We start from the raw sequence: 26774 nt of genomic DNA, 5'->3' as shown, positions 1-26774 counted from the left end.
TCCGAAGTATGTTTTAAGGTATTCTGGCGGCAGAATCGAACTGCAGAATGGCCCATCAGGACACTACTCTGGAGTTCTGAGGGTCAGTGCAATGGAAAGGAATGGAAGGGATTTTAAGGAAATATGACCTGCTGACGAGAGGTAGGGAAGGGAGACTTACAAGTTATAATCCTGGATCATTAGGAGAAGGGGATTTTTAACATAAATAGGAATTCTTCAAAGGGCAGGAAGAAACAGAATTGTTTTGGATGTGTTGTTTTGAGGCTCTAGCATATTTGGGTGGAGATGTCTAGTGGGCGTGAGGTTGAGATAAGTTAGGGACCATTTAGAAGGAACAGCTGAAGACATCAGAGTTGGAGTCATATACTTGGCTGAGTAAGCCATGACTCCTGGCCCTAAGAGGACTCCCTTTCTGTGGGGGGACTGAGAGGCAAGGAGGGAGTTGGGGGTAGAACCAAGCACATTAAGAAATGAGCAATGAAGTGTTCTATGAGAGAAGGAAGTTCATGGTGCATCGGAACCAAAAAAGAAGTGGGAGACGGTGTCATTTCTGATGGGAGGTGGAGGGAGGGACCATCCGGATCCATTTTACAGATAGGTTGAAGTCACGCTGAAGTGAATGTTTGGGGAATGCGGTTGGGTGGGGCCAGGGTAAAAGCAGCTGTAAAAGTGAAGCCCCAGAGGCACAGAGGAGGAAGAGCAGTCCCGCAGCAGTGTGGGTAGGCGGGGGCATGGGTAGGGGGTGAGCGTGGAAAACAGCCCAGGAGAGATCACACAACTGACCAAGGAGCTTGGACACACTCAGGGCCACGGGAGGTTGTCAGTAATTGGGTACCATAGGCAGAATACTAAAATGGCCCCAAGATTTCTGCCTTCTAGTGTACACACACGTTCCCTAGTTATTTCATCAAACCCTAAGCTAGTTGCTGCTGTGAAGGAATTTTCCAGATGTAATTAAGGTCCCCCAGCTAACCTTAAGATAAGGAGGTTTTTTTCTGAGTGGACCTGACCTAATTAGGTGAGCCGGTAAAAGGGTCTGGGCTCTTCCTGGAAAGAGAGTTGGAGCATGGGAGGGATGTGTCCGAGGGAGGTTCTCGCTGCTGGCTTTGCAGATGGAGGGGCCACGCCAAAGGAGTGTGAGGGCTCTAGGAGCTGACAGTCCCCAGGCCAAGAGCCAGTGAGAAAATGGGACCCCAGCCCTGCAGCCCCAGGGACCTGAATTCCACCCCCATCAGCAGCAGCGGGAGCAGAGGCCTCTCCAGAGCCTCTGGAGAGAACACAGCCCCACATGACACTTCACGTGCAGCCCTGCAAGACGCCAGGTGGAGAAGCCAGTCATGCTGCGTCCAGACTGCTGACGCACAGAATCTGTGAGCTAATAACGGGTGCTGTGTTAAGCCACATTTATGATGATTTGTTACACAACGACAGAAAACTATTACAGAGTAACCATCAGATTCGCATCCTGTAAGGTTACTCTTGGACCCTGAAAGATTTCTCTCCTTGTATTGGATTATTCTTAGCAGCACACGAGCCTGCTCTGGTGACTCCTCCTCCTCCTTTTCAGAAGAGGTAGGGTCTCACTGTGCTGCCCAGGCTGGAGCAGCCCTCCTGCCTTAGTCTCCCAAATAGCGGGGCTATAGGCATGTGCCACTGCGCCAAGCTGTGCCTTCTTTAAAAAGCTCCTTGATAGTACTGCTGCTTGCGCAGCGAAGGTTCTCAAACCACTTGTCTTCACTTCCTGCCTCTCCTCTTCTTAACCCGCCCCCATCTTGATGTGCTTGGCCTTCTTTCTTTTCTCAGCTTCTGAGCCTCCCTTGCTGGTAGATGTTTCAAGTCTCCCACCAGGAGTTTCCCCATCTGAGTGACCTGCACAGTGGCTGTCCATGGCCAAGGACGGTGGGGGAAGTTCCTGCTCTGTCTCTCTGAACCCTGGGACGCTGCCTCCCGTGTCCGCCCCTTCCTCTGTGGCCACTTCCACAGATCTGGTCTCTTGTGATTACAATGACCAGACAGGGCCCTCCTGCCACTGGATGTATCCTTACAGGGCTCTGGCACACAGCTCTGTCTTCCAGCAGCGGCAGCTTGCCTGATTGCTATTCAGCAGAGAGAGGAAAGGAAGCCCTCCTCTGGTGGATGGGTCAGGGACATCCTGTCCCTGGACAGAATGGCCACTGTGATTTGTCAATTGCCTTAACGTGGCATTTTATAGAACCATCTGGCAGACATGCAGACACAGGTGGCATATCCCAGTTCCCTGGAGGGCTGGGCGCAGCCCCTGGAGAGTCTATGACTAAATGACTGCAGCCTCCTGGAGGGCAGCGCACCGACTCCTGCAGGCCGTGTGTGGGGCTCGCCCCGCCCTGCTCCCGGGTACAGTGAAAGGCGAATGCCTGGGAGGCAGCACCAGGCGCTGCTCCTCGCCACGGCACAGGTGATGTACCATGGTGAGGAGCGGCACACCTACTTCCTGCCTCCGAGCGCTGAGGAAGCACTGATCCTTACTTTAAACATATATTTTACTTATTTATTTTTTAAAGACGGGGTCTCACTATGTTGCCCAGGCTGGATTTGAACTGGCCTCAAGGGATGCTCCTGCCTCGGCCTCGCCAGTAGCTGGAACTCCAGGTGTATGCACAGCACCCGGCTCAGATCCTTACCGTTTTATCCGCATGACTTAGGCTAACATATGCCATTGCTTCACAGCTCTGTGTGTTTAAGGAAGTCCGCCTCCTGCCATGGCACCTCATCTGACTTCCGCACTGATGGACTAAGACGTGGCTCTTTACTGGAGGCACAGAGGTTTCTCACTGCCCACATCAGCCACACAGCAGGTAGAGTCTTCGGATAAACGAGTGGGCTCAGCTCACTTATCTGCAAGCAAGCCCAACACTGCCAGCACATGTGGGGTGCAAGGGGTCCCCACAGAGAATGTAGAAACATGCAGACTTCCCCACCGCCTCACTGTGTGACCTTGAGTGTGACCTTGAGAGATCCCTCAGCCTTGCTGTCCCAGTCCCCACCCCGGGATCACATGAAGAGCAGCACCTGCTCCCGGCTGCCTCCCAAGAATATGACGGAGATGAACTAGTCTGCTCCTCTCAGCTGTGCTCGGGTCCCGAGGGCAGGCTGCACAAGCACCATGTGAGTACAAAAAAGTCATTTCTGAAGATTCCCTTATTTAGCTGCCTTTTTATAGATCACTTCCTTGGTGGAAAGATCAGTCAAATTTTACTAGGACCAAGGCTGAGAGGCAGATCTGAGGAGGAGAAGGCTTTTACAGCACACAGGCTGAATGGACAAGAGTGAAAACAAGATACCCTGGTAAGAAAACATCTCGTGTGCCAGACTGGAAACCTGGTCATCCAGATGGGGTTTTATGGCAATACCAGAGCCAACAAACTGCAATCAATGTTCACCGAAGTCGGGGAAACAAAATCAGACCAGATGGAAGCTACACATACAGTAAAGGTGGGGTGGCATGGAGCCCTGGTTTTGTTCCAAACAGAAGAAAGTTAGGAGAAGACACACTGAGAGAGCCCGAGTTGGGTGATAAGGGCCGGCCAGGTAAGGGGAGGTTGGGTTGGGGACAGTGTCATGACCCAGAACCAGTGACTGAAGTGTCACAGGGCACCTTCCCCGGGATGGCTGCTTATCCTTAAGGACAGCCCATGGCTTAGCCTCTTCCTCCTCCCTTAGCGACACCTGATCTTTTCAGTCTGGATGCCTGCACCCACAGTTTTGGCGTCTGGCAGCATCCTTTTTTTCAAGGGAGAAATACTGCTGAAAATGCTGGTAAGACTCCCCCAGCTGACCTCAACCATCAGCTCGGCTGTTTTTTAATACCTTCAAAAAAGGTGTTCGTTTCCATTTGATTTTTTCAAATAAAAACCTCAGGAATCATTTCATCAAAGTATATAATAGAAACCCAAACTGCAGCTCTGAGGTGTGTTTATTGTAACCCCTCATGAAGTGATGACCCCAGTTTCTAGGCTATATTTACAGTATCACTATGTGATTTTCCTTTTTCCTTTACCTCTGTAAGTTTTTTCTTGGCTCCATCCATCTGGGTCTTGATTAGAAATCCACGCTAACCAACTTAAGGCGGATTATTGGAAATCCATCCTGACTGACAGAATAAATGAAGTCTCTTTATGTTTAGTCAGCACAACCTGCATCTTCCTTGTGCCAGCAAAGGCCTCTGAGGTTTGGGGAATTTGAAACACTTAGGGGCTTAGCTTACAGACACAATATCCAAATGGCTCCCATTGGAAACAGGGAGTGGATTTCCATCCCCTGTTTCTGGCGCAGTTGTCACTAGGATTTGTTAAGGGCATTTTTCTACGCAGCTTTTCTCTTCCCACCCCAAGCAGAGCAATTACCATTTACCTACACGGCCAGAGGCTCTGGCAGAGTAAAAACTGAGCTATTACAACTTGGAAGGAAAGACAAAAAGTGACAGTCAATCAGGAAGGTAGTGAAGTTCAGTGAAGTTCCCCACAAGGCAACCTTCCATCCACCATCAGCTTGGGGGCCATCCTATAAACAGGCCCGCTGGATCAAGTTAGCTGACTGAAAATACACAGTAGCCTTCTCCTCCCACCCTAAATACCCAGAAATGACAGGAAAGACATTTTTTAAAACCTCTGAGCATCTTAGAAAGGAGTGCTTTTTGTATATCAGAAACCATGCACAATCATAACAAATGAAAGGCAGATGTTTTATTCTTCCTGAAAAGAAAACCACAACTCAAAATGCATGCAGAAAAATACTCTGCAAAAGGAAGAAGGGGATTCAGAGGTGCTCCAACCAGAGGTGTTGGCCACCAGAACAGGAGGGGACCAGATGCTTGGGTCAGATACGCAGACTAGAGGGCTGTTATTAGCCAGGAGACACAGAAAGCCCAGGAGACAGCTTCTGATACGACCCAGCTGACAGCACTTTGAAGGACCTGGCTACATTTTCTGGGTGGCAGGCTGTAATAAGTAGAAGCAGAACTCTCAAACAGGACGGCTGGGCATGGTGGCTCACGCCTGTAATCACAGCACATTGTGAGGCCGAGGCAGGTGGATCACCTGAGGTCAGGAGTTCAAGACCAGCCTGGCCAACATGGTGAAAGTCCGTCTCTACTAAAAAATACAAAAAATTAGCCAGGCGTGGTGGTGCGTGCCTGTAGTCCCAGCTAACTCGGGAGGCTGAGGCAGGAGAATTGCTTGAACCTGGGAGACAGAGGTTGCAGTGAGCCGAGATCACATCACTGCACTCCAGCCTGGGCGACAGAGGAAGACTCTGTCTCAAAAAACAAACAACAACAAAAAACAAAAACAAATCTCAAACAGGTGACCTAGGAATTCAAAATACAAGAATGAACACACGAACAAGAACCACTGAATATTTAAAGAAAGCAAACACCAAGAAAGAGTCACAAAACTCAACTATGAAAAGAATTACATGTGAAGAAACAGAATTAATACAGCAGACAAAAAAGATGAAGGAATTTAAGGGCCGGGCATGGTAGTGCATGCCTGTAATCCCAACATTTTGGGAGGCCAAGACGGGAAGATCACTTGAGCCCAGGAGTTTGAGACCAGCCTGGGCAACATAAGGAGACCCTGTCTCAAAAAAAAAAAAAAAAAGAAAAAAAATTAGCCAGGTGTGGGGGCATGTACCTTTGGTCCTAGCAATACTTGGGATGCTGGAGTGGGAGGATCACTTGAGCCTGGGAGATTGAGGCGGCAGTGAGCTGTGATTGCGTCACTGCACTCCAGCCTGGGCAACAGAGAGAGACCCTCTACCCCCCTCCAAAAAAAAAAAAAAATTAAGCATTATAAAAATCCTCAAAGAGATGCATATCACTAAAAAAGAGATGACAGATTTAATCACCAAAATAAAAAACTCAACAGATAGCTCAACATATAGGTCAAACATCACAATGAACCTAACTAAAGAATAAATTAGTGAACTGGAAAATGGAGCCAAAAAAATCTCTCTCTCCAGAACTGCAACTATGCGACAGGGCAGCCACTAGCCACATGTGGCTCTTGAGCACTTGACATGTCTGAAGTTGAGATATGCTGAGGTGTAAAATACATACCAGGTTTTGAAAACTTAGTTAAAAAAAAGATAAAAGATTTCATTAGTAGTTTTAGAAAATACTGACTATATATTAAAATAATTTAGACATACTGTGTTAAATAAAACGTTACTAAAGTGAATTTCAGCTGTCTTTGTTCCTTTGAATGTGGCTACTGGGAAATTTAAAATTACATATGTGGTTCACATTACATTTCTACTGGACAATGCTGCTCTAGAACCCGGAGCCAAAGGAGTGATGGAAAGTAGGTATGAAAAGTGAAGATGTGGAAGACAGAGCTGGATGAATCAGCATCTGTTTCTCCTTGCAGAAGGAGATAAAGAACTGCGGGGCGGTGAGGGGAAAGAAACACTGAAATCATAGAGGAAAACTTCCCGGAACTAAAGAAATAAGCAAGGCTTTTTCCTGCTACCAGTGCTGAAGGAGAGTATTCCTGCTGAAGTTGGAAACAAGGTAAGAGTGCTTGTTTTCACTTCACTAGTGAACACTGTCCCGAAGTTTCTAGCCAATGCAACAATATAGCAGAAAAGGAAAGGAAGAGGCATTTTCTTATTCACAGCGATGACTGCCTAAGTGCTGTCTCTTAAGTGCTCTCTCTTCTCACTGTTTTGAAAGGCCTGGCACCAACAGGCCTTCTCCATTTCTGGCTTCCAAGACATGGGTAAAGCGGAACACATCAGCAACTTCTCCTTTCAGGAGCTGCCAAGAGAACTCAGAACAAAGCCTCCATGCCAAGGATAAACACCGGCTGGGGTGGGGAAAGGGTGCTTACCGACGGATGGCGTTGGTGAACTCCGCAGCCAGCTCACTCTCGCTGCATGTTGTCCTGAGTTCAGCTAGGGACAGAGCTGGGGAGGCAGCATCGGCACACTCCTGACAACAGCAAACACATTCCAGTTAGACCCGAATCCAAGCTGGACAGCAAGCACATTCCTGTCAGACTGGAATCCAAGCTGGCAGCACCCTGAAAACCTGCGGCAGAGCGCGGTAGGTGGCTTGGGCAGTGATGGCAGCAGGGTGGGTGCCGGGTGGCACCCTCAGATCATGCTAAAGGGGAAAACGTGGCAGCAAGCCAAACAGCCCCCTCTGCTCCCAGACCGCTGGTTCCTTTTGCAGGCTGGCCAGCGTGGTGGGGATGACACCCAGCATGCTCTGAGCACACACTGATGCCAGGCACTGGTCTAAGCACGCCGTATGCATTCAATCATTTAATCACCACAAATACTCTCTGAGGCAGGAACTATCATTATCTCCATTTTACCAAGGAGGAAATGAAGGCACAGGGGAGTTATGCTGCCCAGTCACCAGCTGGGAAATGGGGGAACCAGGACTCAAACCCAAGCTGTGTGGCCCCAGATCAATCTCTTGACCACTAGGTAAAGCCTCTCGTAATCATACAAGACAAGTGAGAAATAGCTGGGAATATCCCTGGTGCCCCATCCCACGTCTCCCTGGGAGAAAAGCAATCTCCTTTAGATTTAGGAGCTTTACTGGGTTCAGTGTAATCATTAAGAAAACCCAGCAAAGGAGAAGGAAAACAGAAGTGCACCCCACCCCATGGATGAGCATTAGACAGGGACCTTGACATCATCTAAAGCAAACCCTCCCACCCTGCAGATGAGGAAACTCAAGAGCCAGAGCTCCAAATCCTAGAGCTAAGACCATTCAAACAGTGACCGTGCCTGAGTGCTCTACGGTCCATGCACACAGAGGGCAGCAGCCTCACTACATAGTAACGTGGCCAGGGGAAGGCATTCATCGGACGATCTCTCAACGGACATGAGGAGCTGCCGAGCTACAGGCCTGAGAATAAACAGCTTGCGATCTGTTGCAGGAGATGGAATGTAAACAGAATTTTTTTTTTTTTTTTTTTTTTAATGTGAGATGGAGTTTTGCTCTTGTTGCCCAGGCTAGAGTGCAATGGCGCGATTTCAGCTCACTGCAACCTCCACCTCCCGGGTTCAAGCAATTCTCCCGCCTCAGCCTCCCGAGTAGCTGGGATTACAGGCACACGCCATCACGCCCGGCTAATTTTGTATTTTTAGTAGAGACGGGGTTTCTCCATGTTGGTCAGGCTGGTCTCGAACTCCCAACCTCAGGTGATCCAGCCACCTCAGCCTCCCAAAGTGCTGGATCACACCGCACCTGGCTGTAAACAGGAAATGTTATAAGATGTGAGCTACAGAGAGGCACGGATTCAGTGCTGGAAGTCCAGGCACATGGTCTCCCCAGGCAGTTCCTTGGCAGTGGCACTGCCAACACCTGAGTGCTCTTCCCTCTGCCATGCCCTCTGCCTGGGCTGCCTTCTACCTCCTGTCCACCTACCTGTGCTCAGAGACCCAAGTCCCCTGTCCACCCCTGGAATATGTTGATATTCCCACAATATCCTCACTTCTTGTATATCTATTCCCATTTGATGTTAACATTTCATGAGACTCCTTCAAGACAGGGACTGCTCTGTCTCATCCATGGTGCCTCTCTCTGAATATACTTGGCAGTATCTGGTGCACACAGACAAGAATTTCAGAAACCTAATACAGCTTGGATAAGATTTGGAATCCAGCTGTGCTAGCTGGAGGGAAGCTTTTTAAAGAAGCATAAGCACCCACCCGGTAGAGCAAGAAAAAATGTTCGAGACCCAAATGTGGCCCACCAGCTGCTTCTGATGACCCACAGGATGAGAACGATTTTCCTGTTTTTAAACTCATTTAAAAAAGTCAAAAGAAGAGTATTTTGTGACAGGTAGAAATTACATGAAATTCAAATGTCAGCATCCATACATACAGTGTTCCTAGAGGCCAGGCACGGTGGCTCACGCCTGTAATCCCAGCACTTTGGGAGGCTGAGGCGGGTGGATCACTTGAGGTCTGGAGTTTGAGACCAGCCTGACCAACATGGTGAAACCCCATCTCTACTAAAAATACAAAATTACCCAGGCAAGGTGGCGCACACCTGTCCCGGATACTTGGGAGGCTGAGGCAGGAGAATCACTTGAACCTGGTAGGTGGAGGCTGTAGTGAGCCAAGATCGCACCATTGCACTCCAGTCTGGGCAACAAGAGTGAGACTCCACCTCAAAAAATAAAATAAAATAAAATAAAATAAAATAAAATAAAATAAAATAAAATAAAAATAAATAATTAAATAATTAAATAAAGTGTTACTAGAACACAGCCATGGCCACTGGTCTCCCTGTTGCCTCTGCTTTTGCGCTAGCATTGGACAGTAGTAAAGCTGAGTGGCTGCAGCCGCACCCAAGCGACCCACAAGCCTACAACATTTACTGTGTGACCCTCCACAGAAAAGTGCTGACCCCTCCTCGAGACGCTCGCCTCATCCAGCAACAGGTGAGCCCAGAGGAGTAGCCCAGATGGGAGATTTTATTCAAACAGTAAATGGATCTAGTATTTGAAAGGCAAGATAATCAGCTCACTCTTACTTCATTACCTGAAAAACACAACGTACTCATATAAAGTTTCTTACTGTAGTGTTAAAAAAAAATCATCTGGCCTTTTCCATCAGAGATATTTTCTTTCTTTTTTTTTTTTTTTGAGCCAGGCTGTGGTGCAGTGGTGCAATCTTGGGTCACTACAACCTCCGCCTCCCAGATTCAAGCAGTTCTTGTGCCTCAGTCTCCCAAGTAGCTGGGATTACAGGTGCCCACCACCATGCCCAGCTAATTTTTGTATTTTTAGTAGAGATGGGGTGTCACCATGCTGGTCATGCTGGGCTTGAACTCCTGACCTCAAGTGATCCACCCGCCTCGGGCTCCCAAAGTACTGGGATTATAGGCAGGAGTCACCGCGTCCGGCCAAATTTCCTTACTTTGAAGCCACTCCACATAACAGTGTTTCACCCAGTCAAAATAAATGAGGAACTAGGGGAAAATGCTCAGTTCATGGGCCTTCTGGCAAGAACCTGGTAACTCCATTTCCACCACACCCTAAGAACACACACAAACACTAATGTTCTGTCTCTTCGGCTGTGTCCCTAACTGACTGCTAGCAAACTCAAAAGGCAAAAAAAAAAAAAAAAAAAAAAAAAGAGAGAGAGAGAGATTTTGAAGGTGTTTGTATGGAACAGAAAACCTCATTTTCCCGAGCCCCAGATACTTCCATGTGAACCCAGACACAGCACTGCGTGTGGCTGCAGTGACTCACCTCCCCAGCCTTGGGCAGACGGCGTCATAGTGCACTTGGCATAGTGACTTCTCTAAAGCCCAAACTGTATCACATCACCCCTTGCTGAGGACCCTTCCATGATTCCGCACGGTCAAGATAACTCCAGCCAGTGCATCCACTCCACTCCCCTCCGGGCCGTTGCACATGCTGTCCCATTAGCCTAAGGGCACCTCTTCTCTCCCCTGAGGCTCCACCTGCCCCTCTTCAACAGGCTACCTCCCACTATCCACTGGGGCTCAGCTCCGAAGTTCGTTCCTTCCAGAAAATCTGTCCTGAATCTCCAAAGTGGACATTTGTGTCTGGCTTGTGTCCTCCCATGATGCCAATAATTGATCCTTGCACTGGGGACATTCTCTCATTGCTCTGTGATCATCTGTTTGCCCACCAGTCTCCCCTTAAGAATGTTAATTCCTGGAGGACAGACTTAGCCTGTCTACTACAGAGCTGCCTCTAGCACCCTGCCTTGGTCCTGGCACGCTGTGAGTGCCAAATCGCATTTATCAACTGAATGGATAAATAAAAAGCAGCCAGGGTCTTGGGAGGGCTGGCCTGGCCAGGTGCCACAGCTGTGTCCTGCCTTGGCTGCTCAGCAAGTGGGAGGTGGGGAAAGGTGTAGCTGTGGTCATTTGTGAATCATACTTCAGAGTTCTCAACTACATAGGGAGTGACAATTCACTGTCACATGACATCAGCACTGTTCCTTCTTTCCCAGGTACATGGCTCTCCTGGAGACGATCCTGCACTTGTGCTATGAGAAGCCGCTTATTAGACTAGCAAGTTGGCATATGTCTGCGAGTCCTGGGTCTGAAACAAATGGGGGTCAAGAGAAGCTTGCATTTATTAGGAATAGAAAAATATGATGCACAGAATATAGAGGACCCTTGGACAAGGGATATAATTCTTTAGAGTCCACAGTTATTTTTTTTCCAATGCAGTATTTGGAAAATTCTGAGATACAGAATAATGGAATGAACTTGGATTCCAGAAAAAAACACCTGGGAGCTGACAAGAGAGTGAGTTTGCAAAATTCTATCACCAGACAGCCCACTTTCAGATGATGTAGACTTCGTAACCCAAGGCTTCCTTCTTCCTCCTCTGCCGGCAGGCTGCTTCCTGCTTACCACCCTGTGATGGCAGCAATGCCAGCAGGAAGGAGTCAAGGAGGAAACGCAGTGGAAGGAAGAGAGCCCGTTAGTGCATCTGGGCTAAGTCCCAATTCTGCCATTTCTCAGCTGTGAGACTCCTGACTTCTATGAGCCTGATTTCTCTCATGTAAATGGGGATAACCTTCTTTCCTCAGACCTGTGAGGCTTAAGGGCGACAACAGATGCAACCATTGGAACAGAAGTACTGCAGCTCCCCCTTCACTGCGGTTTTGCTCTCTGAGGTTTCACTTACTCAAGGTCAACTATGGTCTGAAAATATTCAATGGGAAATTCTAGAAATAAACAATAAGTTTTAAATTGTGCACCATTCTGAGCAGCGTGATGAAACTTTGCACTGTCCTGTGCCATCCCACCTGAGCTGCAAATCATCCCTTAGTCCAGCATAGCCACAGCGCAGACACTCCCCACCCATCTGTCATTTAGTAGCTGTCTCGGTTATCAGATCGACTGTCAGGGTCACACTGCTTGTGTTCAAGTAACCCTTATGTCATGTAATAATAGCCCCAAAGTGCAACAGTAATGATGCTGACATATTGTTATAATTGTTCTGTTAATATTTTATTAGTTGTTATTAATCTCTGTGCCTAATTTATAAATTAAACTTCATCACAGGTATGTATACATAGGGGAAAACGCAGAATATATAAGGGTTCAGTATTATCTGCGGTTTCAGGCATCCATGGGGGATTTTGGATTGCATCCCCTGTGGATAAAGGGGGCACTATTGTACCGATAAACCAACAAATGAGGGCTGCCGTGTGACAGAGGATTAGATGAAGGAGGTGAGACCAGTATCAGTGGACAGCTGCAGAGATCACCCCTCTGATGTGACTATGATATGTGAAAAGGTTTCAACTACTATATAAAGTGAGATTTGGTATTTCTAAAATGTAGATTGGCTTCGTTACACTCAAAATGTCACCTTCTTAGATACCTACGAATGGCCTGCAGTTCCTATGCAAATACAAGAACTGAGGCAGCAGGGTGGTGAGGTGTGGCCAGTGATCACTGGGCAGTCAGGGAGGCCTGAGCCTAAGGGTGTCCCCAAGCCACTCCGGCCCTACCTTGCTGGGTTTGTCTTTGCCACCGCTGCTAGTGGAGCTGAGGGACCGCATCCGCTGCTCCTTCTGCTCCTCCACCTCGGACTTCAGGTGCTCAATGTGCACCAGGTAGGCCTGCTCCTGGGCCTCCCGCGTGCTCAGCTTCAGCTCCAGGGCCTTCTTCTCTTTCTCCAGTAGATAGAGCTGGGCCTTCAGCTCGGCCATCTCCTCCTACAGAGCAAGGAGCACAGAGCACATGAGGCATCCACGATCTGAGAGCAGGGCTGGCTGCTGCCAAGTGGGTGGGTGAGGGGTCCCCGGGTATGACCCACAGGCCCGCGGTACAGTTATCACTTTGAAGTTGGCAGTAAGATGAGTGGGAGGAGACATGGCCCCTGTCACCACACTTCCGAAGGAATGACGTGTGGATAAGGCCATGCACTTTGTCAGTCTATGGACTAGACCTGAGACAAAAGGGTAGAAGTTACAGGCAAGTAGATTGTCGTTCAATATAGGAAAAACCTTTCTAACAAATAGAGCCCCCACACAGGCACATGGGCCTCAATGGAAACCCATTCTCTGGTCTGCAGAGACTGAGCTGCACCTGCCAGAGGCTGTAAAGTCACCTATCCATGAAAGACTTCTTCTGGCCAAGTCCCTTCCAATTCCCATTTTGGTTTCCACAGCACCAACCACGTATTTAACCACTCCCACGGCACCTTCGTTGCCCTGCAGCTGGGTCAGGCAGGCGGCAAATGCCTGCAGCAGCATCAACCTCTGGCTCTTGCCTACTTCTCAGGGCCCAAATGAAATCAACAGAAACAGCATCCTTCACAGGTGACTGCTCATCAGACAACTTCTAAAAGTATCCTAAGAACTCAAGTGAGAGTGATGAGTGGAGAGTAAGAAGTGAATCCAAAATAGGACAGTGCCATCCTGGGACCAGGAGCCAATAACAATGGCAGCCACTAGCCTTTACTGAGCACGTGGCACTGTGCTAAGGGTTCACATGACATGGTTCATTTCATCTTCCCAACCTGGGGTAGGTATTGCGACTACCTCCATTGACAGATGGGAAACTGAGGCACACAGAGGGAAATCCCCCTGCCCATGGCTACTGGGTAAGCTGTGGAGCCAGAGATTGCAGCTGAGCTGTCTGGCTCAGGGCTATACCGCCTCCCTCCCTTTCAAGGTGAGCCCATGTATGATTCTTGTCCCCACACTTCTGCTGGAGGGTGACTCCACCAGCCCATGGCCACCAGGTACAGCCTTCCCAGCCCACCTTGAGACGAACTCACCTGAGGTTAGTTCAGATTCTGGCCACCCCTGAAGTGACCCTTCTGAGGTAATTAGTCCCAGGCCTGGTGCACTCTCCTGGGTAAGTTGGACTGGCGGGTAGATGTTTTCACTCTCCAGTGTGGGGAAATAGCTAGAGGGCACCCCTCAAGAGGGATGCTAGTCAATGTGCTCAGTAAACTACTCAGAACACACCAACCTTCTTTCCCCTAAATATCAGACAGAAATGCCAGAATGAAAGGTATGCCACACCCAGAACCTTTGGATCTTTTGCCATTGGAAGCAGGATTCTGAAGGTTCCGGCAACACTGCATACTGAGCTCACGCGATGGTTGCTTCCAGAACAAACATACAAGTGCATGCTTGAAAGAAGGAAAGAGAAACCCATGAGTGCCAGAAATGAAGCGGGAACTCTGCCAGAGGGAACGGCAAGGAGGGCACACGCTGGCCAGCAAGGCGCCAGACTGTCCTCGGGCCCTCCACCTGGGGGCTTAGTGTTACCCAAGGCCAGGGCGTGGCCTCTGAGGCAGAGAGCCACAGCTCAGACCCCTACGGGCGCAGGATTCTCAATAGGCTGCCCAGAATAAGACACTAGAAAACTTCCTTTCTGGAGATGTGGCAAGTAAACTTGTCATCTCTCAGGCTCTGGGTGGGGAAAGAAAATCTCTTTCGAGGAATTAAACCTCAAGCTTGTGTCATGTGTAGGTGTGTATAGGAATCCTGAGTCAAGAACCTAACAAAAACCAGTCCCAAACCTCAGAAACTGATGAGTCCCAACAGATCTAAACACAGAACCACTCTGTAGGGACATCTGCAACCCAGGATCCACAGGGCCCCACAGAAGACGTTTCCACGGAGGATGAGCTGGTGCTTGCATTCTCTCCCCCTGCCCCCACCACTGAGGAAATGAGGATGAATCAGCGCAGATGCAAAAAGTAAGAGTCAGCATTTACAAGAAGCAGAAATAACAATGTGGAAAACTAGAAAACAAAGATTTAAAACAAAGAGATATAGGAGTCATAATAAAGGGATAATACGTTCAAAAAGGAAGAGAAGGCCAGGTCTGGTGCCTCACACCTGTAATCCCAGCACTTTGGGAGGCTGAGGTGCGTGGATGACTTGAGCCCAGGAGTTTGAGACTGGCCGGGGCAACAGAGTGAGACCCCATTTCTACAAAAAAAAAAAAAAAAAAAAAAAAAAAAAAAAAAAAACTTAAAAAATCAGCTGGGTAGGGCAGTGCATTCTTGTAGTCCCAGCTACTCGGGAGGCTGAGGCAGAAGGATCACTTCCAGCCCCAAGGCGAGGCTATAATGAATGACTGCATCACTGCACTCCAGCCTGGGCAACACAGTGAGACCCTGTTTGAAAACAGCAAACAAACAAACAACAACAAAAAGAAGAATGGACTTGAAAAGGAGCCAAGCAGATCATCTAGAAACAAAAGGTATTACAAAAACAAAAACTTGAATTTCTCAGCAACTGGATCCTAGAAAATAGTGAAAATCCAACATAACTTGCTGGATAATGGATTTGGTATGGGTAAGCACACATCCCCAAGTAGACTGCAAGAGACTCGGAGGAAAAGGAGACAACTCTGATGTTTGGCCTTCAAGAAAGTCACAGGGAACCAAGCCAGAATGCTAGTAATGGCTGCCCTGGATCATAATATTATGGATTGTTCTCCTCCCAGCTTTTCTACTTTTTTAGAAAATTTCTAAGATCAGTACACATTTTATTTTCAAGTGGCAAAGGGAGTATTAGAACTTTTATTCTAACAAAAATGTCATTCTTGGCTAGAATACCAGTACATTTATCACCCTACATATTGGCCAATTTTAAAAAGGAAATCCTTAGTCTTTGGCCAAAAGAAACACAATGTTTGGAATAAATGATGGAAGGGGGGCCTCAGGGCTTGTGCCACAGCGTGCAAGAGTCTGCAAAGAGGGCTCCCGGTTGGATGATGGACCCAAGGCCGGCTCATAGGCAACGAGAGGTGGAATCAGCCAAAGCAGTGTGAGGATTCTCCAGAGAGAGGCCGGGATGGGAGCTGGGTGGCTGGATGAGGATGAGCCAGTTTGGAAATCACAGGGGTGGGGGTGGGAGGTGAGATTCCCGCATCTGTTACCACTGCCTAGTGTCTTCCCAAACTTCACCCAAATTCTAGCTCAAGAAGCTCCCAAGGACAGGGCTGTGCTGAGTGAGTCACCCCTGAGGGCGTCAGGATGGCTGCTGCTGCCAGCTCCCCTCCACTCTACAGAGACGGTGTGACCAGGGGGTTGTTTTTTGCCCTGCTGCGGACAGTACTGATCCCAAACGGAGCCATTAACTCAGCACTGCCACGACCCGCTCTGGCTTGCTAGACTCCAGTTCCTGACCATGACCTGGCTTCTGCCAGAGAACAACCCCCTCCCATCTTCACTTCTGGGAGCCTGGCAGAATCTGAGGCCATGCAAATTCAGGCCTTTGCTCGCAGGAGAGTGGCATGTGGAAAGCAGGTTAGGGCCGGCAGCAGAGTCGTGTGCTGACCCTAGATCTGCAGGAGCAGCCCCAGGCAAGTTCCCACTTGTGCTGTGGTCTGAGACGCAGGGTGCGGTGACATGGAACCACGCTCCCAGCAGGCTGTTCTCCTGTTCCCACTCCACCTGTGTGCGCCGCAGGACAGTCCTGATGCTAACTACATGGAGTTCGTGCAGACCTCACAGGTCAAGGGCAGAGTCTTCCACAGGCTGCCCTCCCTTCAGATGCTGGCCCCAAGTCTCCAGCAGGATGGGCCCTCGGCCACTTATACTTCTGACTGCCTTGTCTATAAATTCAGGGGAACCCACAACCCCTCTGAGGGTCAGTAATTTGCTAAAACATCTTGCAGAACGAAGGAAAGCACTATCCTTATGATTATTGTTCTAAGAGGGTACAAGCAAATCGAAGGCTGAGAGTCCCAAATGCAGATTTTCTGGGCCCTCTCCCCACTGAATCAGGGTGTGTCGCCCTCCTGGCACATCAGTGTGCTCACCAACCAGGAAGCTTCTCTGAGCTTCAGGTCCAGAGTTTTTATTAAGGCTCCATTACACAGGTATGACTGATGAAATCACTGGCCACAAGCTGGAACTCAATCTCTGGCTCTCTTCCCCTCCCCGGAGGTCAGGTGGCTGAAAGTCCCAATCCTCCATCACACACCTGGTCCTTCTGGTGACCAGCCCACATTCTGAAGCTGTCTAGGGCTCACCATAAGTCACCTCATCAGCATCACAAAGATGCCCCTGGCACAGCAAGAAACTCCAAGGGTTTCTGAAACTCTGTCGCAGAACCAAGGACAAATATCAGATATGCTCTTACTTATACCAGAGCTGCCTTCTGAAAGCAGGCACCAGGTGAAGGGCTGATGCCTGGCACTCCACACCAGAAACAGGCAAAGTGGTGTCCTGCTGTAGGGATGGCAGTTTAGCCACTTCCCAGTAGGGGACACCAGCTTTCCAAGAAAGCTCCCTACTGTAGAAACGCCAGTAGGAAGACATCTCCACCAGCAGATGAAAGGCCCAGTGTTTCAGATCCACTGAAACACTGACCTCAACAGCACTGTACACCTTCACTGGAGGGCACTATGGTCTGAGCAGGCTCAACATTGCACCAAAGGTACAGGATGTCAGGAAATCAGGGCTCTCGGCCAAATTCTACAACTGGCCTCACCCTGTTCTCCCCCTGCCAGGAGTTAACATCAGCATCAGCAACCCAAGACATACTTCCAAGCATTCTTGAGATTAGGGGCCAATTTAGATGGACAGAGGCTCCACCCTGCAGAGGTCTGACCTGGCTTCTCTTAGACGAAGGGCTCCAAAGTTGGGCTGGGACACCCTGAGAAATCCCTTAGAATTCAACTCCCCTGTCCAGAAACACCCAGCCCAAGTGATCCCCAGACATAGTGAAACCAGCTCCGTCTACAAACAAGGGTCTGGCTCTCCTCTGGGCAGAGGTGACTCAACAGGAGGGGTTGATTTCTCCTCATCTGCTGGACCTGCTTTCAGAGGTCGATTAGATTTCCTCCTGGCGGCAGCCTCGTGCACGGGACCCGCCCACCACATACCTTCATGGCCATGAGTTCCTGCATCAGCACTGCGTTTTCCAGGTCCAGCCTCTGGCTGTCTCCCCGGGGCTTGACGTCATAGCTAAGAGGATCAATGTGGATGCTTTCCAGCTCCAGCATGGTCAGCTTGACCGCAGCCCTGTCATTCTTGAGCTGCTGGATATAATCCTTCAGCCTCTGCTCGTCTTCTTTAGTGAACTCAGTGTCGCAACTACTGGCTGTGGAGCTGGTAGTGCTGAGGAAGAAGAAGAAAAAAAGACCCACCACCCTGTGGTATTCCAAGTTATGGCGAATAGATCTTTTCTCCTCACTCTTCTCCACATTCCCTCGCCCCACTGTTATTTAGATGGTAATCCAAAAATAAGTATGCGTCACAGCATAGGAAAATAACTTTTAGGAGAGAATTAAGTATGAAGAATAACAAATGTTTACACTCTTTGACACAACACTGTGGACTCTAGAAATGAATTTCTAAGGAATTAATTCCACAGAAGCAAAAAGATACACATACAAAGGAATGTAATCTAAAATACAGTTTAGTGAATTATCACACCTATCAAAAGGAGGGCAATCATGTGGACATTACAGCGATCATTGTAACATGTGAAATTATAGTGATATTGACAATGGTGGTGATATTTTGAGGAAATAGGTTAAAAGATAATATGTATGTAATGAAAAAGATATTCATGTGGTCAGAACTTTAAAAAGGGATATTTAAGGCCACAGAAGTTGAAGCACAAAACACCTATGGCGTGATCCACAGATGCATGTCACACCCTCACACGTGTGAGCAGGTATCCCAGGCTGTGGCAGCTGTCCCTGCGGAACAGCACTGAAGGGGGCTGTTTTGCTGTGATTACTTCTGTTGTTTGCAACATGTACCATGAAAAACACAGGGGTGCACAACACAGCAATAATCACCTTGGGAGTGGGGTACCCCTAGGCCTCCACAGCATAGTCTGAGAATAGTGTCCACTATAGGGACTCCGGCTGGCCCAAGGGCCCTTGGCAGCCCAGGGTGAATTGTGACTGGGCAGGGAGGCCCCAGTTGAACCCCAGGCCTGTGGCGGCCCGGGAAGGTTTCTAGGGGACCAAACCATCGTGAAACGGGGAGTGCCACTGGAAAACGGAGGCCACGGCTCTCAAGTGGGCTCTGGCCTTTTCCAGCAGTGGGCAGGCTGCTCCCGTGCCTCTGAATACGGCCCACTCCACTCGGTCGAGGACTCTGAGGCCAGTGTGCACCAACAGCAGTTTCTCTGCACTTGCACTGGGCCTCCCTAGGCTTGACTTGTCCCTCATGGAACTGGTCTGAAGATGGCAGAGGAACAAGCAGAGGCCTACTGACCTCACATCAAAACAGGCCAGGCTGTGTTGTCATGTCTGTTGCTACAGATTTGGAAAGTGAAGCTCACAGACTTTAGTGGTCAGCCGAATCATGCGGCTGGAAAGAGGTGCAACTAGACTTGGGCGCAGCCTCATCCCACGGCCCTGTCCTTGTCCCTAGAATCCTGTAGTTAGAAGCTATGCCAGGGGCCAGGAGTGATCTCCACAGGCTGCCAGATGCCACAAATCCAGGTCTGCACTCCTCGTCTCACACTGCAAAAGGGTAACAGCCAAGACCCCAACTCAGCAGGTGTAGTCCCCACAGCCTAGACGTGAGTGAAGGCAGGTCCATTCTTGTACATGGCACATTGCTACGAAAACAAGGCTTCCGGGGAGAGAAAAGCTGAAGAGAGATGGTGGCTGGAGCGTTGCTGTTCACAGCAGGAACAGGCTACCCTAGGGCTTGGGGTAGTCTTCAAGTCAGAGAACCCCTTCTAGGATGGGAAACCCCTGAGCAACAGAAACCCTTTGGGGCTGTGTCTCACTCCCTCTGTCCCATCAGGACGGGTGGGAAGTCCCTTGGAGATAAGGCGAGCGAGATCAGCCTGACCATTCAACACCACCTCTTCAGAGGCTGTGCCCGGTAAGTTTCCGTGTCAGCTGGGCTGGGCTCTGTGCACAGTTGCTTGGTCAACCACTAGGTTAGGCGTTGCTGTGAAGGTGTTTGTTACATGTGATTACCATTAAAATCAAGACACTGCAGGGTGACTGTTTCCATTCGGTGAGGGAACCTCATCTAATCAGAGAGGCCTTAAGGGAAAAGAAAGATTCCCCAAGAGGGAAGAAATTCTTCCTCCAGATAGCTTTCAGACTCAAGACTGCAACATCAACTCTTCCCTGGGTCTCTAGCCTGAGCTGCAGACTTCAGATTTGCCAGCTCCATTATCAAATGGGCCAGTTCCTTAAAATAAATCACTGTTTGTGATTTAGTAGATATCTATATCAAGAGATTGATCTTGATCTCTCTCTTTATATCTAGGTATAGATCTCTCCATATAGATCCATCTCCCATTGGTTCTGATTTACGTGCTACCTTTATGTGTGACCCAAGTGTCTTACATACTTGGAATATTCCCTGTCTTCTCATCTCTAAAATGAAGGTAATCATAGTATATGCTTCATAAAGTCAGGGTAAGGAATAAATGAGGTAAACTTAGAAGTGTTTGTAATAGCAAAGACATGGAATCAACCTAAATGCCCATCAGTGGCAGGCTGGATAAAGAAAATGTGGCACATATATACTATGAATACTATGTAGCCATAAAAAAAGAATTAGGTCATGTCATTTGCAGAAACATGAATGAAGCTGGAAGCCATTATCCTTAGCAAACTAATGTGGAAACGAAAAACCAAATACACATGTTCTTACTTATAAGTGGGAGCTAAATGATGAGAACACATGAACACATAGAAGGGAACAACAAACAATGGGCCTACTTGAGGGTACAGAATAGGAGGAGGGAGAGGACTGGAAAAAATAACTAATGTGTACTAGGCTTAATACCTGGGTGATAAAATAATCTATACAACAAACCTCCGTGACATGAGTTTACTTGTGTAACAACCCTGCATATGTACCCCTGAACTTCAAAGTTAAAAATTATTAGAAGTGTTTAGAACAGTGCCCAGTGCATAGTAAGCACTCAATAAACACAGAAGCTATCATTCATCTGTCCAAGAAATATTGGAGTGCCAACTATGGGGTCCTGGAAAAATCCCTGCCCTCAAGGAACTCATATTCTAATAGAGGAGGCCGGGAAGTGAAATACACAGTCCATGAAAGGGTGAAAAATGAAGCAGGGAAGAGGTGTGGGGAGTGCAGAGTGAGCATGGGTTATTATTTGTGATTGAGCTGCAGGGAAGTCCTGCGTGATCCAGTGACATTAGGGAAGACCTAAGGGAGGCGAGAGAGGGAGCTACGTGGATGTTTGCAGGACACAGTAAATGCAAAGGCTCTAGGCGGGGAGTGCAGCCAGCAGAACGAGATGGTGGCTGAAGCACAGTCAGGCAGGGGAGAGAAAGGAGATGTGGTCAGCGATGGAGTGCGTGGGAGGGGCCAGGTCCCAAGTGATACAGCGTTTTATAAGGGCTGTGTCTTTTTCTCTAGGATTAGGGTGGAGGCCATTGGGGGTTTTAACAGGGAGGGATGTGATCTGCCTTACTGTTAATAACAGGTTCCCTCTGGCCTCTAGGGTGAGGAGAGATGCAGGTAGGCCAGGGCAGAGGCAGGGGTGCACCTCGGGAGCTATAGCAACAATTCCAGGGAGAGATGCTAGCAGCTTGCAGCAAGGTGGGAGCAGGGAAGGCAGGGAGAAGGATAAAAATGACTACTGATCATCAGCATTACGTTTTCTCAAGCTATATTTTAAAAAGGATGAGGGGGAGAAGCAGCAACATCCTGCAGCTGCAACATTTCACGGACTATTCCACAGTGAAACGAGGCAGCTCAAGGGAAGTGCAAAGACAGCAAACCGCGCCCACAGCAGAGGGCACTGAGGAGCTGGGCTGTGCATCGCAGGACCCATCCAAAGGACTCTCCGCATCTCAGCGAAGGCCTGTCTGCCTGCAACCGGCTCAGCGGCAGGTACGCCTCGCACAAAACCCCCAAGCAGAGCTCGCGAGCTCACCTTCACAGATCGTCAACACCGATGTGGAGGGACAGGCATCTAATGTTCCACAGGCGAACGAGTGACAAAATTAGAGCAAACTCAAGTACTGGCACTGTTTGCAACGCATTCCACAGACAGGGCTGAGGGTGGAGATGTGCTCACAGCCTCGGCATGTTTAGACAGCGTGGCGCTGGCAGACAGCAGCGCTTCTCTTCCAGTTACTTGGGAGGTTTCAGGAATGAAATCCTTCCTTGTAAAGTTGGGACACAGGGCGTGGGGTTTACTTACACCTCTAGTCTTTCCTTTCATTAAAAATTATTTTGAAAAATTTCAAACCTATAGAAAAACACAGAATAACTAACACCTGTGTGTTTACCACCCATGAGACGTTGTGGTATATTTTCTTCAGACTACTTTTTGGGAAATATAAATGTATACCCGAAACACCTTTTGTTGACTTTCATTTAAAATAAAAATCACAAAATTCAAAGAGCAGTAAAAGCCAGCATTCTCTAATTACCCTGCAGGAACTGAAGTGATAATATTTTGGTAGATTTTCCATTTAGCAGGACTGGTCTACCCCAGCAGTTCTCCAAGAGGGGTCCTGGGCTGGCCGCACCAGCAGCACCTGGGGACTTGCTAGAAATGCACATTCTGGGGCCCGCTGTCAAGACCTCCAAAGTCAATGACTCTGGAGGTGAGGCCCAGCAATCTGTGTTTTAATATATCCTCTAGGCAGCTCTGATGCACGCTCAGGTGTGAGAAGCACTGGTCTCCCCCTCAGGCTAAGGGGGCATTTGCTCAGTAGCCTGTGAGGTGACTGGATGCGCCCAGGTTTTCTAGGTAGAGGCGACGATGCTCCTGGCTGCCCTGGTGGCTGTCAGGGTCTACGAGCAGGTCTCTGATGTCAGTCAGATCTGGATAAATGTTCCTCCTCGGCCACTTACTTGCTTTATGGCCCAGAGTAAATCACCCAATGTTTCTGGGCTGCAGCAAATAGGAATACTAAGGGTTCCTGCCTCACTAAGTTGTGGAAAGGATACGGCAGGCCCTGAAGCGGGCAGCTGGTGCTGCCACACACTACCTGTCCTGTGGGAGGAGGAGGGACGGGTGGCCACTTTCCTGATGGCTTTGCCAACAGTCCCACAACACCTAACACCCCCAACACCAGACTCAGAGATCCCCTAAGCTGTTGGCCGTGTGCAGGTCATCCAGAATCTCTCCATCCCAGGGAGAACAAAAGCCACCAGTGGTTGACTGGACTTGAGAAATCACCTAGCCCTGTCGGGGAACACAAACACAGGCAGGCAGAGACTGCCAGCCGCTGCCACCCTTAGGGCCCGGAGCCTGGTCCATGGCAGGCAGGGAAGGCTTTTGTTTTACCCTCTTTGCTATGAGTATAATTTTCAAAGAGGAAGGAAATAAGAAAAAAAAAATAACAAAACATCTCAGTCCACAGATCTTACCCTGTTGGAAGTACAAAGCTTTAAAATGCTTTTAGTGGATAAAGTTTAATTTCAAGATAAACCTCACAGCCCCTCTGGCTTCCCTCTCCCGCTTCCAGGACAGCAGCAGGGAACAGATCAGGCGAGGTTAATTACAATTCTGCTTTGAGCTCTTAACGTTTCACTGCAGAATATGATTATGACAATGGTAGGGGAGGGGAAGCCACTGGCCTTTTCTCTGGCCTCACAGACAAAGGCGCTGGCGGTCTCCCGAGGGCCTGCTGCTAGCTGCTGGGCAAGGGTTAAGTCATCCATTAACTCTCCTGGCTTGGAATGCTGGATGATCTCAGTTGTCAAGGGGGAATCAATCACGTTCTGTGGCTGCATTATTCCTCTCCAGAACGGGAGACTGTCTGTGTTCTCTGAGAGTGACTGTGGGGGAAGGCTAATGACAAAAACCCTAGCCACACGTGTGTGTCTTGCTCTGGCTTCTTGAGGAGCTAGTCTAGGATGTGTAGGTTTCTCCTTTCCGTGATGCTCTGCTGGAGCTCCCGTCACGCTGGCTTTCCTCTGCATCTGTTCATTGCCAGCAGCTCTTCCAGCACGCAGCATATGCAGCAGGCCTGTAGTCTGGTGGGAATGTGGGGCTGGCTGGTCTGGGATGGTTCAGGCTGACCCACTCTCCACCTACGCTGTCGATTATGGGAGATGCTGTTCAAACCAGCTACTGATGTTGAACATCCTCTCTTCTATTCCTCTCCACCATGCCCCAGCTCTGTCCTCAAGACAGCTCCCCAGCCTGCTCATTAGAAGAAAAATTCATTTTCCGTAGCCTCCTCGGCTTGCCTTGGCGGAAGGCTAGAAGGACATTTCGTTTATTTTGCCTTAAAAATCCGTGATGGCATTTTCCTGAAGTTTTCATCAACATCTTACTTGGCCCCAGCTGAGATCTGATTTCCATCAAGGAGCTGCTCGTCTTTTTTTTTCTTTTTTTTTGAGACGGAGTCTCACTCTGTTGCCCAAGCTGGAATGCAACAGCATGATCTTAGCTCACCACAACCTCCGCCTCCTGGGTTCAAGCAATTCTTCTGCCTCAGCCTCCTGAGTAGCTGGGACTACAGGCACGTACCACCATGCCTGGCTAATTTTTGTATTTTTAGTAGAGACAGGGTTTCACTGTGTTGGCCAGGGTGGTCTCAAACTCCTGACCTCATGATGCGTCCGCCTCGGCCTCCCAAAGTGCCCAGCCCAGCAGCTCATTTTAAGAAGGAAAGTGCCCTGGGGGTGGGCATCTGTTTTGCTGAGCATTTGAAATTTATCTGAACAAGGGGGGTCAGTCCAGGTGACATTTGGCATTTAAGTCATTCCTAAGTGGCCCCATTTCTTTAAGCAGAAGCTCAAGCCTTGGCAGCTTGCCTTATCTTTTACTGTTGTGCTAAAAAATAGTCCTTTTTCTTTTTAATAAAATAATAAATACAATCTTTCACTGTTGTGTACAAAAATACAAAAATTAGCAGGGTGTGGTGGTGGGTGCCTGTAATCCCAGCTACTCGGGAGACTGAGGCAAGAGAATCGCTTGAACCTGGGAGACGAAGGTTGTGGTGAGCTGAGATCATGCTACTGCACTCCAGCCTGGGTGACAGAGCGAGACTCCATCTTAAAAAAGAAAAAGAAAAGAAAAGGAAAAGAGATGTAGTCATGTTTTTAAAGAGGTCGTGTTTTGGTACACTAAGTACCTGCCTTCCAAGCTCTTCTGCGGAGACTTAGCCCTTTTCTTCTCCATCCCCAAGCTCCTGTGGAAACTGCCTTGGCCTCGTGCTGCTATGGCCACAGAGGATCAGGATAGCCATCAGAGCCCAGCTGGGCAAGATGTCCCTTTCCCAGGATTTTCTTACTTGGCCTCAGGGAAACCAGCCAGCTTTGTGTACAAATGCAGGTGGTGAGCTGGCTGGCTGTCACCTGGGGAAGGCTGCCCCCGAGAACAGGAAAGAGAACATAGGCTGCATGCAAGGGCCACACAGGCCAGACCCGAAGCCTGGTTCTGCTGCTGCTTTGTCTTAGGCAGCCCTCTGCCCAGGTATGCAGCTCGTGGGTGTGAGATCTGATATCCTTCCAGTAAGACCCCTTTCCATTGAGCGTTTTTAGCATGAAGGGCTGTTGAATTTTGTCAAAAGCCTTTTCTGCATCTATTGAGATAATGATGTGGTTCTTGTCTTTGGTTCTGTTTATATGCTGGATTATGTTTATTGATTTGCGAATGTTGAACCAGCCTTGCATCCCAGGGATGAAGCCCACTTGATCATGGTGGATAAGCTTTTTGATGTGTTGCTGGATCCGGTTTGCCAGTATTTTATTGAGGATTTTTGCATCGATGTTCATCAGGGATATTGGTCTAAAATTCTCTTTTTTTGTTGTGTCTCTGCCAGGCTTTGGTATCAGGATGATGTTGGCCTCATAAAATGAGTTAGGGAGGATTCCCTCTTTTTCTATTGATTGGAATAGTTTCAGAAGGAATGGTACCAACTCCTCCTTGTACCTCTGGTAGAATTCAGCTGTGAATCCATCTGGTCCTGGACTTTTTTTGGTTGGTAGGCTATTAATTATTGCCTCAATTTCAGAGCCTGCTATTGGTCTATTCAGGGATTCAACTTCTTCCTGGTTTAGTCTTGGAAGAGTGTAAGTGTCCAGGAAATTATCCATTTCTTCTAGATTTTCCAGTTTATTTGCGTAGAGGTGTTTATAGTATTCTCGAATGGTAGTTTGTATTTCTGTAGGGTCGCTGGTGATATCCCCTTTATCATTTTTAATTGCGTCGATTTGATTCTTCTCTCTTTTCTTCTTTATTAGTCTTGCTAGTGGTCTGTCAATTTTGTTGATCTTTTCAAAAAACCAACTCCTGGATTCATTGATTTTTTGGAGGGTTTTTTGTGTCTCTATCTCCTTCAGTTCTGCTCTGATCTTAGTTATTTCTTGCCTTCTGCTAGCTTTCGAATGTGTTTGCTCTTGCTTCTCTAGTTCTTTTAAGTGCGATGTTAGAGTGTCAATTTTAGATCTTTCCTGCTTTCTCTTGTGGGCATTTAGTGCTATAAATTTCCCTCTACACACTGCTTTAAATGTGTCCCAGAGATTCTGGTATGTTGTATCTTTGTTCTCATTGGTTTCAAAGAACATCTTTATTTCTGCCTTCATTTCGTTATGTACCCAGTAGTCATTCAGGAGCAGGTTGTTCAGTTTCCATGTAGTTGAGCGGTTTTGATTGAGTTTCTTAGTCCTGAGTTCTAGTTTGATTGCACTGTGGTCTGAGAGACAGTTTGCTATAATTTCTGTTCTTGTACATTTGCTGAGGAGTGCTTTACTTCCAATTACGTGGTCAATTTTGGAGTAAGTACGATGTGGTGCTGAGAAGAATGTATATTCTGTTGATTTGGGGTGGAGAGTTCTATAGATGTCTATTAGGTCTGCTTGCTGCAGAGATGAGTT

General features: G+C 48.4%; 1 protein-coding gene across 2 annotated transcripts in view; it reads right to left on the bottom strand.

The window, feature by feature from the left end:
- MCC (MCC regulator of WNT signaling pathway) overlaps positions 1-26774 on the bottom strand; it is a 474315-nt gene that overhangs the window by 14297 nt on the left and 433244 nt on the right. For both annotated transcript variants that reach the window (XM_008014163.3, XM_008014164.3), the window contains 3 exons: positions 17855-18089; positions 12505-12711; positions 6867-6967 (listed from right to left, as the gene is read on the bottom strand). In XM_008014163.3, coding sequence (XP_008012354.1) covers positions 6867-6967; positions 12505-12711; positions 17855-18089 — 543 coding nt within the window. The remainder of the gene's footprint in view (positions 1-6866; positions 6968-12504; positions 12712-17854; positions 18090-26774) is intronic.

Source organism: Chlorocebus sabaeus, chromosome 23 (assembly GCF_047675955.1).
Source record: "Chlorocebus sabaeus isolate Y175 chromosome 23, mChlSab1.0.hap1, whole genome shotgun sequence".
In the NCBI taxonomy this organism is placed as follows: Eukaryota; Metazoa; Chordata; class Mammalia; order Primates; family Cercopithecidae; genus Chlorocebus; species Chlorocebus sabaeus.
Note: the sequence above shows the minus strand (reverse complement) of the source record. Positions and strands in the feature narration are given on the sequence as shown.